Source organism: Nicotiana attenuata, chromosome 6, assembly GCF_001879085.1.
Source record: "Nicotiana attenuata strain UT chromosome 6, NIATTr2, whole genome shotgun sequence".
Lineage (NCBI taxonomy): Eukaryota > Viridiplantae > Streptophyta > Magnoliopsida > Solanales > Solanaceae > Nicotiana > Nicotiana attenuata.
In genome coordinates this window covers 64,044,115-64,062,828 of record NC_031994.1, presented here as the reverse complement: position 1 = coordinate 64,062,828, position 18,714 = coordinate 64,044,115, and the positions used below count along the sequence as shown (strand labels likewise).

At 37.4% G+C, this 18,714-nt stretch overlaps 2 protein-coding genes and 1 long non-coding RNA gene across 3 annotated transcripts; 1 reads left to right on the top strand and 2 right to left on the bottom strand.

Moving 5' to 3' along the window:
- LOC109227905 lies at positions 4,987 to 6,273 on the bottom strand. Its single transcript, XM_019393098.1, has 2 exons — positions 5,635 to 6,273; positions 4,987 to 5,517 (listed from the first exon to the last, which is right to left on the bottom strand). Exons 1-2 carry the CDS (start codon positions 6,271 to 6,273, stop codon positions 4,987 to 4,989), a joined length of 1,170 nt encoding a protein of 389 aa, XP_019248643.1.
- LOC109227903 lies at positions 7,285 to 9,674 on the bottom strand. Its single transcript, XM_019393097.1, has 2 exons — positions 9,658 to 9,674; positions 7,285 to 8,098 (listed from the first exon to the last, which is right to left on the bottom strand). Exons 1-2 carry the CDS (start codon positions 9,672 to 9,674, stop codon positions 7,285 to 7,287), a joined length of 831 nt encoding a protein of 276 aa, XP_019248642.1.
- LOC109228293 lies at positions 14,431 to 18,305 on the top strand. The gene is made up of 2 exons (XR_002068359.1): positions 14,431 to 15,176; positions 17,683 to 18,305. It is a non-coding gene; the product is annotated as an uncharacterized LOC109228293 (long non-coding RNA).

Genomic DNA, 18,714 nt, shown 5'->3' with positions numbered 1-18,714 from the left:
TCTTGGAACCATTATTGACGTAAGGTTTATTCTTGTATTATCTATCTCCCAAATTCTTATATTCATTATTACATGGTAAGGGAGAGGGTAAAAGCATGAAGGGTAATGTCGTGCCGTTTATTGCTTCATTTATTGATTAATACATAGTGAAGAAGAGAATAAAAGCACGAAGGGTGATGCTGTGCCATATTTATCGTTTCATGGTGAGGTTGAGAGTAAAAGCACGATGGGTGATGTCATGCTGTCTTTATTCATTATGTTTATCCGTTTTCATTGGTTGTTGATTTATTTGACTGATTTATGTCGTCATTCCTGCTGTAGTTATAGTATCTTTTTCCACTTTCGCATGTCCCCTCCCAATCGTACATATTAAATCTTTATTTGTTACTATGTTGCACATATCCTTTGAACAGGTTAAATTACGTGAGTGCCCTGTCACAGCCTCGTCATAATCTCATCGAGGTTAGGCTCGATACTTACGGAATATATTGGGTCGGTTATACTCATACTACACTCTACACATCTTGTGCAAATTTTGGTACTGGTCCCAGCTATACGTGAGGTGCAATAGCTCGGATTATCACATTTGGAGACTCGAGGTAGACCTGCTGGCGTCCGCAGACCTTGAAGTCCCCTTTCTCTTTCCTCATTTACTGTTCATTTCATTCGAAACAGTTGTATTTATTTCAGACTCTATTTGTAGAACTTCTAGTAGCTCGTGCACTTGTTGTTTACCTGTAAAACGGTACAGTTGAATTTATACGTGGTTTTTAGATAAATGAACTAATTTGATCCAGAAATAATAAAATAATTGAAGAATAATACAATACTTAGCCTCAGAATGTAGATAAAATAGCAGAAATGGCAATTCCGGGAACAAGATTTTCGGGCACAACGATGATAAGATCAAAAGCAAGAAAGTGAGTTATATTAAGATTTGTATAGAATGTAGTGTAAGTTAGCCAGAAAATTTGTGTCCTTTACAATGATAATTGGGCTTGCTATTTAGAGTTGTGTCTAGGGAAGGAGGTCCTAGGACCGTGCTCTCCTTTAACGTCAATTATGAGGGTCATTGATGAAGATGTAACGGTGAGCATAAATGCCAAATTCTTTGTAACGACCGTCGTCCTTAATGCTGCAGAATATTCCTTATTAAATACTACCGGGCACAAAGCATTTAATATATCTTTATGAGCGTTACTCTTTGCGGTGACAAGCGGAATAGCTGTGTCCGGTCCTCGGCGATCCCCGTCTTGGGTTCCACGTGTCTTTCCCTTGGATATCACATTTGGAGACTCGAGGTAGATCTGGTGGTGTCTGCAGACCTTGAAGTCCCCTTCCTTTTTCCTCATTTACTGTTCATTTCATTTGAAATAGTTGTATTTATTTCAGACTCTATTTGTAGAACTTCTAGTAGCTCGTGCACTTGTGACACTTTATCCGAGATTGTACTTAGATATTTTTGGTTATTTTACCTTTTCGCACTTCATTCCAGTTTTATTTCAGTTTAAATGAGTTTAATTTACTTGAATTGCTTAAAATGGTATACGATTTACTCTAACATTGACTTGCCTAGCGAGTGAAATGTTAGGCGCCATCACGGTCCAGAAGGTGAAAATTCCGCGTCGTGACAACATGACAATTCATCAACTCATTCTTTTGATTCTGCATATAGAAAGTGAAAATTTGATATAATAATCCAAAAAACTAAATGAAAAAGTAATTGAATTTGTGGATAGACGTCAAAAATCAGGGTGAAAATGATGAAGATTTCTCTTCAATTTCAATTTGTGGATAGAAACGATTTCTCTTGAATTTCTAATTTTCGTATCTTTCCAAAGGTTATATATTGACCTCCTATATTGATCAAAGACTAATTCTTCATCGGTGTTTTTACGATTATGATGGCATGAGCCGGGGTTTATCGGAAACAATTTCTTTATCTATATAAGGTACGGATAAGGTCTGCATACACGCTATCCACCTCTATAAGGTACGGATAAGGTCTGCATACACGCTATCCACCTCAAACTCCCATATGCCGAATTCCACTGGGTTTATTGTTTTGTTGCGGCTCTTGACGGGGAATTTGGCGGCGAGTTTATAGTCCTCTTAAACCTGTTCAAACTCCCCGAATTGCATAAGGAATGCAAAAAATCTTGATTTGAGCATGTGACACAAGGCACTTTTTGAACTACCTTTGCCATTATATTTGCAGCTTTCTTTATACCGAATTAAAGGGATTCAATTATATTTTAAGAATTATACTTTTTTAATTTACACAATATAGTTTTTCTGATAAAGGAGATTATATTCAATCAAACCACCGTAATTACATGTAGCTCTACCCATTGTGGTGCCTCTTGATCGGTAAGAGTTAAGAAAAATATGAACATATTGGTTCTTTAAAAGAAGGGAATTTGGGTAGAAACCTGTTTGTTATAGGCGAAAATAATAGCCAAGGACAAAATACGCACTATTTTGGCGTCGTTAGAGAACTAAAAAAAATGCTATTAGTATTTCAAAATATATTTAGGGGCTACTTTGACTGTACGCATAAACTTAAAGGACTATTTTAAGTTTTTTTCTCTACCCTTTCTCAAAACTTAACAATCATCAAAAGCACCAAAGACATGAAATTTAGTTCGTGAAATTTTACTAATCAAGTTTCTTTCATTATTCAGAAAAAGTTGGATAATAGTTGGAAACTTGCTTAAAATTGTAAAAGGTCATCACTTGTTTTTAAATTGAATTCTGCGTTTCGAGGCCTTAAAAACCTCTTTTAGCATCACCTCGATTTGCCTGCGCAGTCCGAGCGCGTAGCCGGAAAGCCTATATGTGAAATTCTGTGAAAAATGATAAATTTTGACTATAAAATGAATTAATTTGACTTCGGTCAATTTTTTGGGTAAACGGACCCGGACCCGTGATGTGACCGTCCCGGAGGGTGCGTAGGAAAATATGGGACTTGGGCGTATGCCCGGAATCGAATTCGAGGTCCCAAGCCCGAGAAATGAATTTTTTAAAGAAAATTGTTTTCTGAAATTGTTTAAAGGAATTTGAAATAAATTTTGATTAGAACATGTTGGTATCGGGCCCGTATTTCGGTTCCGGCGCCCTGTACAGGTCTTATATGTGATTTAAGATAATTCTGTGAAGTTTGGTAAGAAACGGAATCTGTTTGACGTGATTCGGACCGTAAATGCAAGTTTGATGCTTTAAGAAGTTTTGAAATATTTCATTGATTTTGAGGTTTAATTCGTTGTTATTAAGGTTATTTTGGCGATTTGATCGCACGGATAAGTTCGTATGATGTTATTGAGTTAGTACGTATGTTTGGTTTTGAGCCCCGGGGGCTTGGGTGTGTTTCGGAAGGTTTTTGGAACTCAAAAAGTTGCAGGTTTTACTGTTCAGTGCCTAGGGATTTTACTCTTCGCGTTCGCGTGTCCCTCTCGCGAACGCGTAAGGCAAATCTCCCAGGTGCCAGATTTCTTCTTTGCGAACGCGAAGCTTGAGGCGCTAACGCGAGGCTGAGGGGGGAAGACCCTTCGCGAACGCGTCCATGCACTTGCGAACGCGTAAGGTAAAGGCCTGGGGAGGGGGTCACCATTTTGTGCATCGCGAACGCGGCCACTGGCCCGTGAACGCGTAGGCTTGAGGAGCCAAAGCTCCGCGAACGCGAGCCATCTTCCGCGAACGCGAAGGTCTGTCAGACCTAACTCATCGCGAACGCGATGAGCTTATCGCGAACGCGATGACCAATTTTGCCCAATTATTTTAAGTTTCAAAAACAGAACACATTACGGGATTTTCATTATTTTTCACAAACTTCATCTTCTCCACACCTCTTAGGCGATTTTTGAAGAACTCATTCACCATAACCTCTTGGGTCAGTAATCTTTGACTTGTTTTCTTCCATTTTTATCAACACTCACTAGATTTCTAGGCCTAAAACATGAGATTAAGGGTAGAAAATTAGGGATTTGGGTAGAGTTAGGGATTTTTGATTATTTGTGATTTAGACCTCGTTTTGGGGTCGAATTTTGGAACTAATTATATATTCGATATCGTGGGTGAATGGGTGATCTGGTGTTGGTCCGAACCTCGTGTTTTGACCAAGCGGGCCCGGGGTCAATTTTTGACTTTTTTGGAAGAATGGTTAGAAATCCATAATTAAGCATTGGAATTGGATTGTTAGCGTTTATTGATGTTATGAAGTCGATTATGTATAGAAACAATTGATTTGGAGCCAAATTCGAAAGGGAAAGCGGTGTTTGAGGCTTGAGCTGCCGTGGAAGTTCGAGGTAAGTATTTGGTCTAACCTTAGCTTGAGGCATTAGGAGTTGTGTCCTATTTGCTATTTGTTTCTTGTTGAGTACGATGTATAGGCATGGTGACGAGTATCTATACGTTGGTGTCGAGCATGACCGTGAGTCTTATATTGTGATTTTCATGACTTCGTTGTGTTATTCATGCCTTGGTGAAGGTTTCTATTGTTGTGTAAAATTTGTGGAAAGAATTGTTACCTATGAAATTGAGGAGCGTTGGCTCAAGTTGTATAAAGAATTGTGAAAGTATAAGTGATAAGTGAACCTCTAGAGAATTGGCTCGAGTTGTGAAGTGGATTGTGAAGTAAAAGTGAGGAAGAGAAGAGATCATTATGTTGCCCCCTTGCCGGGCTATTGTTGAGTTGTGGTTCCTTGCATTGTGTTCTTATTTAATATTATGGATGCTTAGGTTGATGATTCTTTGTGTTAGGTGTTGGAACAAGTTTGGTTATAGCTGAGGTAGTTAGAAGTTTTGAGTTAAAATTATGTTTCATTGATACTCAAAAATGTTACAATTTGTTCCTAGTAGTAGTTTGACTTTCTACTACTTTACATCAGTATTCTATGCCTTTGATATCAAAGTGTCAAGCAACTATATCTACCAATACAGACACTAGTATCACTTCTATACATTCATTCCTATCTATATATGTGTTCTTCATGGAATCCGGTCCAATTGCTGCATCAGTCCTCTCCATTTCTTGTTATTCTGCTCTCGAACATGAATATGCAGGATTATTTCTTTGCAGATTTGATATTCATCATACTTGCCATCCTCAAATCTACCTTTGTTCCTTTCTCTCCATATCATTGCAACTGTCATGGCAAACACACAGCATGTTATGCTATTGATACCTGCTCTGCTCTTTGCTTTCTTGTTTATCCATTCCAGCTCACATTCCCAGTCACCTATGCTCCTTTTATGTCCCAGCCAATGGCATAGTTTAGCCCACAACCTGTTTGTAATTGGACACTTGAAAAATAAATGGTTGAAGGTTTCTGATCCATTCTTACAAAAAATACAGTCTGCTGGTACTTGGATACCAATTTTCAGCAATCTATCAACTGTTGCCAGCCTCTTTTGTACTGCAAGCCACAAGATGAATCTGTATCTTGGATGTATACTTGTGTGCAACATTAAGCCCTTCCATTCCACTTTGCAACAGTCTGGTATCATCTTCAGGTACCTCTGTTTAATTTGATGTTTCCCATTCTTGCATAGACTCTTTAATCTATCATGCAAGGTCCCTTGAAGTTGCTACTGCCCCATAATCTCTTCCCTACTATCAATTATCTTCCTAATTACCCAGACTGCTGCCTTAGGGATAGGCATTGTGTCCGGGTCTCTCTTCTTTATATAGTAGCTGTGAACCCAACGAATCCACAAACAATCCTTCTTTCTAGTTAGATCCCATAAGTGCTTAGTAATAGTTGCTTTGTTCCATGACTTTATGTCTATTAAATTGAGTCCCCCAGCTGCCACTGGTTTACATACATTTTCCCAAGCTACTAATGCCTTCTTTGAGATAGTTGCATTACCTGTCCATAGGAATGTTCTGCATATGGCTTCTATCAATTTCAGAACCTTCTTTGGGATGATGAATACATGTGCCCAGTATGTCTGTATTCCAAAGATAACTGCCTTTATAAGTTGACACCTTCCTGCATAGGAGAGAAACTTTGCTGACCAGCAAGTATTTTTTGTTGTTATCTTTTCCACCAGTGGCAAGTATTGAGCAATAGTTAACTTTTTTAAGTCTAATGGGATGCCCAAGTATTTGAAAGGTAATTTGCCTTCACTGAATCCCAATGTTTGTAGGATTTCCTCTCTAGTCTTTTGATCTATCCCAGCCATATAGATAGCACTTTTACTTGCATTTGCCTGCAAACCAGAAGCTTGTGAGAACCTGTAAAAAGCATTATTTAGGATCCTTATGGACTCCATATCAGCTTGACAATACAGTAGCAAATCATCAGCAAATCACACATGTGTGCTGTTCAGCTTTCTACACTCTGGATGGTAGTTAAAGTTCCCATTCTTGTGCAACTGTTTTAGCTCTCTACTCAGATATTCCATAGCAAGAACAAATAAGTAAGGAGACATTGGATCTCCTTGTCTAATTTCTCTCTTCCCCTTAAAAGGTTTAGTCAGTCCTCCATTAAGCACCAATGAATATGACACTGTAATAACACAAGTCATTATCCATTGCACAAATTTGCAGGGGAATCCAATATCTATAAGTATCTGCTTCAGAAAATTCCATTCCAAAGTGTCATATGCTTTCCTTAGATCCACTTTTAGCACACATCTGGGAGAGACTCCTTTTCTAGTATACCCTTTGAATAATTCATGGCTTAGCAGGATATTATCCATTATACTCCTTCCTTCAATGAAAGCTGATTGTGCCTGATCAATCAGCCCTTCAGGCACACCTTTTATCCTCCTTGTAATGATTTTAGAGATGATTTTATACATGGTATTACAGCAAGCAATTGGCCTATAATCTTTTACTGTTGCTGGGACTTTCACTTTTGGCACCAGTGTGATTGCTGTTGTGTTAATCACACTAGGTAATCTGTTTGTACTGAAGAATTCTTTAACAGCTTAAAAGATGTCCTCTTTCACAACCTCCCAGTTTTTTGAGAAAAATTCCACAGGAAAACCATCAATCCCTGGTGCTTTGTCTTTGGGCATGTCCTTGACTGCTTCAACAATCTCTTCCATTGTCACCATTTGGATCAATTTTCTTTGTTGCTCCACATTTAAGCATGGTCCTTCCTTTATTACAGTTGTATTTGCACATGGTAGTTCTCCAGCACTCTCACCCATTAATGACTGAAAAATAGTTATGAATTCCTTCTCAATAAGACTAGCTTCTGTTAATTTCACCCCTGTATCTGTGTAAATGGTAGTTATATTGTTTTGGCTGGCCCTGATCTTCCATTGTGCATGAAATTATTTAGTATTAGCATCACCACACTCAATCCAGCTTGCCTTTGATTTCTGTCTCAGTACTTGTTCCTCCACTTTACTCCATTTTTCTATTTCACCTATTGCTTCTTTCTCTTCATTTATAAGTGACTGTGCCAAAAGATTCTGCTTCATCTGGTTTTGCACAATATCCAATCTCTCTCTTGCCTGATCAAGTTTTTGTTTGTAGGAAGCCATATAAGCATTAATCTCCTTAAGCTGCTCTTTTAGACTCTTTAGTTTGCACCATATTTTCTGCATAGATACTCCTTCATACTTCTTTTGCCATGTTTGCTGAACTATATTTTGAAACTGTGGATGGTCCATAACATTTGTGTATAATTTGAAAGGTTTAGGATGTAGTAGTTTCTGGCTGCCACACTTTATAAGAATAGGGGAATGGTCAGATACAGATGGATTCATATAATCTGCTTCCACATGCCCATATTGTTGAATCCACTGATAATTTCCTAGTGCCCAGTCTATCTTGCTATACACTCTACTCCCAGTTCCTTGTTTATTTGTCCAAGTATAATGCCACCCTTTTGCCCTCAGAGGGGTAAGTTGCAGATCATCTATTATCCCTTTTAATCCCGCTACTTCAGCAGCAGTAACTGGAGATCGTATTCTATCCTCTGATGATAGAACATTATTAAAATCACCACTCAATAGCCATACCTCCTGACTTGAGATATTAATCTGCCTCAGATCCCTCCATAAACTTTTCCTCTTGTGTCCATCATTCTGTGCATAGACAACACTAAGCTGAGCCTTGAACTGAGTTCTATGGTCTTCAACACTACAAGTTTGATTATAGCTGAGGTAGTTAGATGTTGTAACAAGTTTGGTTATGATGTCGAATCCCTTGCCGGGATAGTGTAGACCTTATCGATCCCTTGTCGGGACTCTTGTTATAATAGTAAATATATATGTAGATCAGGTTGCACGCCGCAACAATATTATATGTGGATCGGGTTGCACGCCGCAACAATATTATATGTGGATCGGGTTGCACGCCGCAACAATATTATATGTGGATCGGGTTGCACGCCGCAATAATATTATATGTGGATCGGGTTGCACGCCGCAACAATATTATATGTGGATCGCGTTGCATGCAACAACAATATTATATGTGGATCGAGTTGCAAGCCGCAACAGTGTTGTTATATATTGGGATCGGGTTGCGCGCCGCAACAATTATTAATACAAGTGTGATTAGCTTGGATATTAGTTTCTTTTGTTTTGCTGTGAATACTAAGCTGCCCTTATACTATTACTCTGGATTTACTGTTAATGCTGGTATACCCCCGCAGCATGTTTCCCCCTCCCACCTTTACTTGTTTATTCCTGCTTTACTTTTCGCTGTATATTATATAACTGCACGGGTTTATTTGGTAGTCTGGTCCTAGCCTCGTCACTACTTCGCCGAGGTTAGGCTAGGCACTTACCAGCACATGGGGTCGGTTGTGCTGATACTACATTCTGCACTCTTTTGTGCAGACCCCAGTGTTGTAGACTTCGGACCGCAGTGGGATTGCTGATTCTTGTTCATCAGGCGACCCGAGGTAGTCCTGCAGGCGTCCGTAGGCCTTGGCGTCTCCTTCCATCTACTATTCCTGTTTCTTTCATGTATTTCCAGAGACAGTGTTGTATTTATTTCTTTCAGACCTTTATTTGTAGTGTTCTTAGACCGTCTGTAATACCGTGACACCAGTTCTGGGTAGTCGAGGTTCAAACAGTTGTATTAGATATTCGTGTTCAGATAGCTTATGACTTCTTCTTCCGCTTATGTTAAATTCCGCAGTTTAAATGTTATTATTATTATTATTAAAATTGCTAATGAATATAAAATGAGTAAAAAGGGTAAATTGTGAAATTAATTGGCTTGCCTAGCTCGCACTAATAGGCGCCATCACGACTCCCGAGGGTGGGAATCCGGGTCGTGACAAAAAATTTGTATCCAGTTAGAGGTTCAGCTAAATAAGAGTATCACCTTTAATACATATGAATCAGAGTATGTTAACTCAAGCTCAGCAAGTTTCTTTCCTCTTCTTTGTTTTAGTAAGTTAATATGTTATATACTGATTATAGTTACCTGTAATTTGATATTGCTTCATCACTATTAGGAAAGTGGCTGTATCCTACTATGGAAGCCAAATTGATTTCTTACTTCCTATATTATCGTAAATAAATTACGTGAAAATCTTCTTAAACTCATTTCAGATTTTATCAAAATTTAAATTGGAACTGTCCTCCAAACTATATATAGCAAAAAAAGGGATAGGTATTTTTGTAAGTTTCAACTGGTCACGAATTTGTTGCACATTTCTCAACATGGCAATGAGAAAGAGATACATCAATTTGCTCTCCATGGTTTTTGTGATGCTTATCACAATAGGTATTTCTCCCACTCTACTCTCATTTAAATGGAAATCCTAGTTGCAGATATATATGTTTGTATGCTTAACACAAAAATATTTTGTATTTAATGTTTGGATTCTGAATAAAAATTCATGTCCACACAACATTATTCCGCAAAGATCTATGATTTCAAGGACTTCTTTAGGCAAAGGCATATGAAAACCTTATTTTGGTTATTTTCAAGATATGATCTATCAAATGGCAGCAAGATTATGTTTATAGTGTCATAGTGCCGGAACCAGGAATTTCAGTAAGGGGATTCAAATATAAAAAGGTAAACATACAAAGAAGTCAAGGGAATTCAACATCTATTATATATACATAAAAAAAAAAAAATTTTTACTCTATATATACTGTATAATTTTTCGGCGAAGGGGTTTGAATACCCCATTCGGCCCCTGGATCCACCCATGGGATACCAAGTTTGATATTTTTGTATTATCTTACTTAAAAATAAAATTTGTAGTACTTTATGATGAAAATTTGACTTTTATTTGTTTATAGGCTTACAATGTGTGGAAGGTTCGGTATTCATAGGTGAACCATGCAAAACATCTAAAGATTGCTTTGATTTTTGCCGTGGCGCGACTCCTTTTTGCCAGAATGGACATTGTATTTGCGAGGTGGAGGAGGCGGCTATTAGCAATTCTCAAGCTGGAGCTATTAGAAAAATTTTGCAACATAATTAGGAGTATGTGACTACACAAAATAAAAACAATTGTTCTACTGAAATTTTCTTTCGTTGTTGGTTGGAAATAATAAAAATCTCAAATAATGAATGAAGAATTTATCCATTTTTTCGTGTATTTTAATAGCAAGAAGACTGGTTACTTCATTTATTTTTATTTTTTTCTTTTTTGTGTTTTCCTGGCAGGATTTAATTTCTTAAATCTTGTTCATTAACTTATGCTTCTTTTTTTAAAATGTCACGACCCAAACCCATGGACCGCGACGGGCACCCGGTAGCTTAGTCAACCGAGTACCGACATAACGTATCTCTTGTATCATACTATTATAGGTAAATGAGCTGTAGAGGCTATCGTGAGATAAGTAGAATAAACATGAGAGAATACTTGAATAGACGACCCAACCTGATATAAAAACTTACATACGTGACATACGGGCCCATAAGGCCAACATGATCATTTGTAAACTCAAAATATAGGCCGACAAGGCCATACAAGTAGTAGAAATGGCATGGGGTAGCCACTATTTAAGGTGGTATTTATTTTTTATCCAGCAATTCTAATGTTGAGCAGAAATAGCCACTGCCCTATTAAAATTAATGTGAAAAGATATTTTTACCCTTTCTTCCCTTACTTTTCTTCCCAAACCCTCGCTTCTCTCTCTGCGTGCCTTCTCCATAATCCAAAATGAATGTTTACGTTCTTATTTCACTTTCGTTGTAGCCATATAAGAAAGGAAACCAGAAAAAGTCTTTTCTTCATTGTTGTACTACTATTTCTGCAGCATGTCTGCAATTATTATTACTATTAGAATTATTAGTGTGAACAACAAATATTTCCAAGACTTGCGTCAGAATAATATCAAGACTCTATGACTTAGATCCATTATCTTTCCCATTTCACTTCTTGGGAATTGTTCTTATTATAGTACCAAGCCAACATAAACCCTCAAAAAAACCAGTTTTAGCTTCCAAAAAAAAAAAAAAAATTCACCTGCTTTTATTTCTGCTATTTTTGAGGTACTTCTCAATTCTTTGTTCTTTGCTTGTTCTTATTCATTTTCTATTTTTTCTAACTTAAATAGGTCCTTAACTTTGATTTTCAAGTTCAAAAGTTAAGGACAGACAGTCCTTAACTTACAGTTACACGTTCAAAAGTTAAGGACAATATGTCATTAACTTACAGTTACAAGTTCAAAACTTAAGGACAATAGGTCCTTAACTTTGATTTCCAAATTCAAAAGTTAAGGACAGACAATCCTTAACTTACAGTTACACATTCAAAAGTTAAGGACAAGCAGTCCTTAACTTACAGTTACAAGTTCAAAAGTTAAGGACAATAAGTCCTTAACTTTGACTTACAAATTCAAAAGTTAAGGACAGACAATCCTTAACTTAGAGTTACACGTTCAAAAGTTAAGGACAAGCAAGTTCAAAAGTTAAGGACAATAGGTCCTTAACTTTGACTTACAAGTTCAAAAGTTAAAGACGTTTGGTCTTGAAGTTTGAGTTCCAAGTTCAAAAGTTAAGGACATGTAACCTTGAAGTCCTGAACTTAGAGTTCCAAGTTCAAAAGTTAAGGACTTGTAGTCCTGAAGTCCTGAACTTAGAGTTACAGGTTAAAAAGTTAAGGACATGTAGTCTTGAAGTCCTGAACTTAGAGTTTCAAGTTCAAAAGTTAAGGACATGTAGTCCTGAAGTCCTGAAATTAAGGACATGAGCAGAAGGGTATTTTCGTCCGGGCAGTTAAAAATTATTAAACCAGTGGCTAAAGACTAAAGACATTTAAAACACTGGCTTTAAAATAAAGACATAAGCTGTTAGTGGCTATTTGTGCACATCGCCCCATACAAGTATCCGTATACATGACATCTGTCTACAAGCCTCTAAAAGTACATAAGTATCACAAAGGTCGGGACTGGGCCCCGCCATACCAATCAATGCATGTCCTAATTATACTGACCAAATAAGCAATTCCGGAGTAAATGGAGCGCACCAACACCTTCCGTTGAGCTGATAGCCTACTTGGAGGACTCTCAACCTATCTATCTGAACCTGCGGGCATGAAACGCAGCGTCCCCAAGCAAAAGGCATGTCACTACAAATAATGTACCGAGTATGTAAGGAATGAAAATAAGTACGCAATAGACATGAGAGAAACATATAGTAAAGACTCGACATGTAAGTCTGAATAACTCTGTAAATTATGAAATACTTACAGTGTCATGCATATGTGTATGAATGTCATGTCGTGCATAGGTAAATGTATTCATAACATCATCAAGCCTCTGAGGGCATCCCATCATATCATCTCGGCCACTGTGGAAAAATCATCTACGTATACCAGCTGATCAGGTGGTGGTGCGTATATAACGCCGTAACCTTTTTCCATATCCCATATATATATATACGCTTATATAACGCCATCTAGTCATGGGTCAATATAAATGAATGAAATGCATGAGAAGTACATCAATAAAATCTTTCGGAGTGTCATAAAACCATTATGCCTTTGATTAATATCATGAAATAAACTTTATCAACTTACGTATTTTCTGAGACCCATGAACAGATGATAGAATAATATGACACATAGGGAATCAAGAACATAAGCATCTCTAGTATTTTTATGAATAGAGTCATTTGTGGAAATTGTGTATTTGCTCGTTCGTTTGTGTCGTATAGATCATACCAAAAGAAAGAAGGGATAGCCTTAACATACCTGGGTCGATTCTCTCGAGAATCCCTCTAACACACGTTAATTGCGAAAAAACACATGACGGCAAGATCGGAGTAGGAAAAAATCCGTATGATATTTTTGAGAAAGATTACACAGTCCCTTATAATTGCAAGATCTCATGTTGCTTAAGATGCTATGAAATTTTGTTGAATTGCCATGAAATCATGTTGATTTTGTTGAAGATGGTAAAGTTCCCACGTTACCAGGATAGAGAAGTTTTATAACTGAGTTGAATTTTAAAGATTAACATTACTATTGAATAACTTCTTAAGTTTTTAAGATGTCTTATGATGCGGGCCCCACTTTAGGAATGATTTGGCCACCAAATTCCTTAATGTGACACCTATTTTAAATGACTAATGAGCCATTGCTTGGGCTGCCACGTTAGGCACCTCAAGCTTATCCAAAATTTTCTTTAACTAACCACTAGTCTCTTGATTAACTTAATAATCTCCCACTAACCGATAATTAACCAATTACCCACATAATTAAGAATTATCTCAAATTACTTATAATACCATTCACTTTTAACATACTTTATACACCTTACTATCATGGTTATGTGATACCTCGTATGTCACTAGTCCATTAATATCGGGTATTATAGCTTGAATCGTATTTTATCCCCAAATTGCCAAACTTCGACGTAACTCATTTTCTGCGATTTGCTTACCCTCTCTCCTTTATGAATTTACTTATCACTTGTTTTGAAATAGCATAATACTTATAACTTCCAAATAATCTCATTCCCGAGTTTACGTTGATTAACTTACGACGAAACTTTAACGTACAAAAATACGGGATGTAATATCTCATTTCTGAGCTTTTATCAATTTACTTATGGCGTACTTTCATGTAAGAAAACATGGTGTGTAACAGAAAAATAGTACGAGAAATTTTGATATATATAGTAACTCAAAAAACTAAATGAAGTACTCCCTTCGGTCCACAATAAGTGACCAATTTGCTTTGGGTACACCCATTAAGAAAATATTAAATTCTAGACAAAAATAGTTAGTGTGACTAAACTACCCTTACTTTTCTTTTCAAATGTAAGGAGTAAATGACTTTTCAGGGATACGTACATAAGGGTAATTTTGGAAGAAAAAAAATTGAATTTTTTCTTGATTATATGAATGGACACTAAAAAAGCAAATTTGTCGCTTATTGTGGACCGGAGGGAGTATTACTGAATTTGTGTATAACGTCCAAAATCAACAGTGATGAAAATGATGAAGATTCATTTCTTATTTCTTTTTTTCGAGAGAATTACTCTGCAATTTCAAGATTTCCTATTGATCAAAACGGTTAGTGTTGTACTCGCATCTCAAAGATGAATCTCATCCCCATTTGTGAAGTCCTGGCAGTTTGTCCTCTAGAAAGAATGCAGTGAGAGACTCTCCTACTTCTCTCTAACTTTCCAAATTCTCAATTTCCTTTTCCCGCTGTCTTCCACTTCAACCTCTCTCATTCAATGCACCATAAACCATAAGGTCTCTTCTTGCCGACGACCACTCCCCTCCAAAAACAGATCCACCAAACACCAATATCATGCAAATTGATAATCCTAATCCCACATCTAAATCAAACTCCTTCCTACAAACACTGATCTCTAATACACAACTATCCCCTTACCCCAGTGCCTATCAATCAATCCATGATGAAGTCGATCTTACAGATAAAAGCATCAATACAAATAATTTTGGTACATTCATTCCCCTCTCGGTGTCGGTCAAATCAAGGCTCTATTCCCAATAAAAATTCTCGATCACTGTTAAAGTTTTTGGCAAAATAGTTGGATACTAATTACTAAAGAATAAGATTATTGTGCCATAGAAACCTCCAGAGGATCTACTTTTAATAGATCTTGGCTCTAATTTCTTCCTTATCAAATTTGAAGTGGAAGAAAATATGCACACAGCTCTACACGGAGGCCCATGGTTCATACTATATCACTATCTCTTCGTCAGAAGGAGAGAACCAAAGTTTATTGCTTCCAATACGCAACTAGCGTACTCTGAACTTTTGGTAAGATTGCCACAACTTCCAACTGAATTCTGTGACTTAGGCCTCATTTGTTTATGCTTAATGGAGGTCTGAATCTTAATCATTCAGATCTCAAACGTTAAGTGCATTTGTTTTTAAAGTCTGAATCTTAATTATTCAGATCTTAATCATTAAGTGTGTTTTTTTTTACTTCACAACCACTTAATGGGTCTGAATAGGTCTGTATGATTATGATCTATAACAGAGACTTAATTTCATTAAGATGCTATCACATATTTATTATTAACTGCCGCCACCACCTACCATTATCAACTACCACCATGCCACCACCACCACCACCATGCTCAACCACCACCACCACCACGCTCAACCACCACCACCACCACCACGCCACCATCATCCTCAATTATAGCCGCCACCAATACCAACCATCACCACCCACTATCCCCACCACTCCGACCACCATCATTCTCACCCACAGTCAACACTCATCCACCTCAATTACCACAACTTACCATCCCATCACCATCAACAACCATAGCCGGTACTGCCCATCTTATAACCTACCACCACCCACCCACCACCTTCCTCAGTCACAACTATTATCAACACCTGCCATTATTAACTATCACCACCCACCCCCACCATCCTCAATCATAATCGCCACCACTACCAATCACTACTAGCTACTAGCATGAACCACCATCATCAACCAAAACTACCACCAACCACCGCCACTAGTCGACATTCACCCGTTAGCCATCACCACCAACAACTATCATATTTTAAAAAATTATATATTTTATTGATAGAATATAGATTAGTTAGTATTTCATTTGAATTTTATGTTTATTAATTTTCAAATAAAGATAAATTTTATACATTCAGATGTTAAAAATCAAACAGTCTTAATTATTTCTATTCAGATCTTAATACACATCTTAATATATTCATATGTGTATTCAGATTCAGATATCTTAATCTTAAGACACATCTTGATATTCAGATGTGTATTTAGATTCAGACGTCTTAATTTTAAAAAAAAACAAATGAGGCCTTAGAAATTCTTCAGAGAGTGGGAAATAAACTAGGACAACTACTAAAAGTTGATACGTGTACTTCTGCGACTATAAGGGGCAGATATGCCCGTATTTGTATTGAAGTACCACTGAAAAAACCACTCAAAACTCACATACACATCGGCATTCATAAAAAAGTCCTATTGTTTGAGGGATTGAACCTACTTTGCACTAAATGTGGTCGATTTGGACATGCAACCTGGAACTGTCAGTACACTCTCACACCCCCTTTATCTCCTATACCAACCATAACTCCAGATCCCTCTTCATCAAAATAAATTCTGAATACCAATGAACAGGAATGGAAAACTGTCACTTTTCCTAAAAAATCTACTTCAAGAATTAAAGGTCATCATAATAGACGCTAGTCGCCGGAACACCAATGCTTTCCTTCGCCTGAGCAGCGTTCAGTAGCACTGCAAGTTAAGGCGGCGACCACGTCAGCTACACACGTAAAACTGGGTAATTCTTTTAACCTTATTGGACACAATTGGGCCCCTTTCAGTAGTTCCCACAAGCTAGATAATACAAGTCTCGACATAGTTAATGCCAACCCATTTTCTTATTTAAGAGACCATAATGTCTCGTTGATTTCTAATAGGGATGGGCTTATTAGCCCAACATCTTCAATTCAGTCCAAGTACTTCCATCTGAACCCAAACATACATTAAACCACATTCTCTTAGACCAATCGATAAATACTCAGCCCACTACATTCAGGGGCCCACATAATGGATACATGTAAATAAGATATAGAAACAGTTACATCTCCACACACTATTTCCAACATGGATACTGAAAATTACAATACCTCACCGCGTCAACAATTAGGTCCTACAACTGGCCAAGTAACCACTCAACCTACTACCATGCATGACACCTCACCAAATAATTTAGACGCCTACTCTACTCACTAAATCTCTTCAGATTTTTCTGCTAACTCTTTGCAAGCCTCTCTCCCCCAACCAATCAAAAAACAAACTTCTCCTGTTACCCACACAGATGCATCCCCTACTATGGAACACCATGATTCATCTTCATGTGCACCTCCCATTAAAAGTTTCACCCCTACCAATCTACTCTTAGTACTACGCTGCAGCAAAGCTCACAACTGACTTCCCCCTTCAGTACTAAAGACCCTCGTCTACAAAGTTTACTCTCCAACTCCTATATCTCCAATTCTATATTACCAAATCTTAAAACTGATCATAATGCAACGTCCAACTTTTCTAAGGAATCACTGAAACACTTACATCAGGGAATGACTCCAAACTAACAACTAGCTCTTTCATCTTCCCCGTCTCATCATGAACGGCCCGCCACATCGAACACCAACGACACCATGATAAGTGTGGATTTAGACTGCTTATTAATACCTTTTTGCTTTTGCTTTAGCCCGAAAGTATTGAATTGTGTTCCCAAAACTAATAAAATCGTGCAAATTACAGGAATACTGGAAATTTGGTCTCCCGTGATGAAATCCAACTCAAAAAGGAGTATTCCAAAGCACAAGGAAATAAAGGGTACAGAAGCAAAAATGTACGATCTGTAGAAGAAATTGCGGACCGCAGAATTCCACCTGCGGCTACAACTCAAGCTAAGGAATCCAACAGGCTTTTGACAAATGTACGGACCGCACATGAGTTAAGCGGCTACAAAACAGGGTCTGCACTGACAAGTAATTCCAAGTTCAGAGAGTATGCAGAAGACTAAGTCCTGACGCCTTGCTGAAGTGCGGACCACACATATCGGTTTATTAGTAAAAAACCTTCTCCAACTTTTGAACTGTCGAAACAAGAACTTTATGTGAGAGTTGAAGCCCCAAAAGGAGAATAAAGAATTATGTGAACGCAGAAGTTGCCTTGCAGCCGCAGTCCAGAAATGTGCGGCTGTAGAATCTTACTTTCTGCCAACTGAAGGAATTGTGCGGCCGCAGAACCTCCCGAGGGCCATTTTTGTTGGCGATTTTTGGCCCAGTATAAATAGACGAGTTTCACAAATTTAGGTCAAGTTTGAGCATTCAAAGCTGTTGTAGCCATTTCTTTTTACAATTTTAGGAATTTTTAGATTATTTTAGTATTTAAACATTAGATTTCATCATTTTAATCTTTCATTATGAGTTTAATTAGCTTTTTTTTTATTTTCTGCGATTTTCATTATGAGTAGCTAGATTCTTACTAGGGTTGTAACCCAACCCTAGTGTCTAAACCTTATGGATATTAAATTTAGTGCTTGTTTTATGATTGGGTGTTGATTATTCAGCTTACTTCATGTTTCAATTTTAGAATTAATGGTTGCAAATATTGATTCATGCCTTTTTGACTTAGTCTCTACTTGAGAAAGAGGGACCTAGTCTAGGTTAACTTGGCTAATAAGGAATTGGGTTAATTGAGAGATTGATTAGCCTAATTAAAGGGTTCAAACTAGAGATAGTAAAAACCTGACTTGAGCTCATATCAACTACCTTGTTCGATACCTAT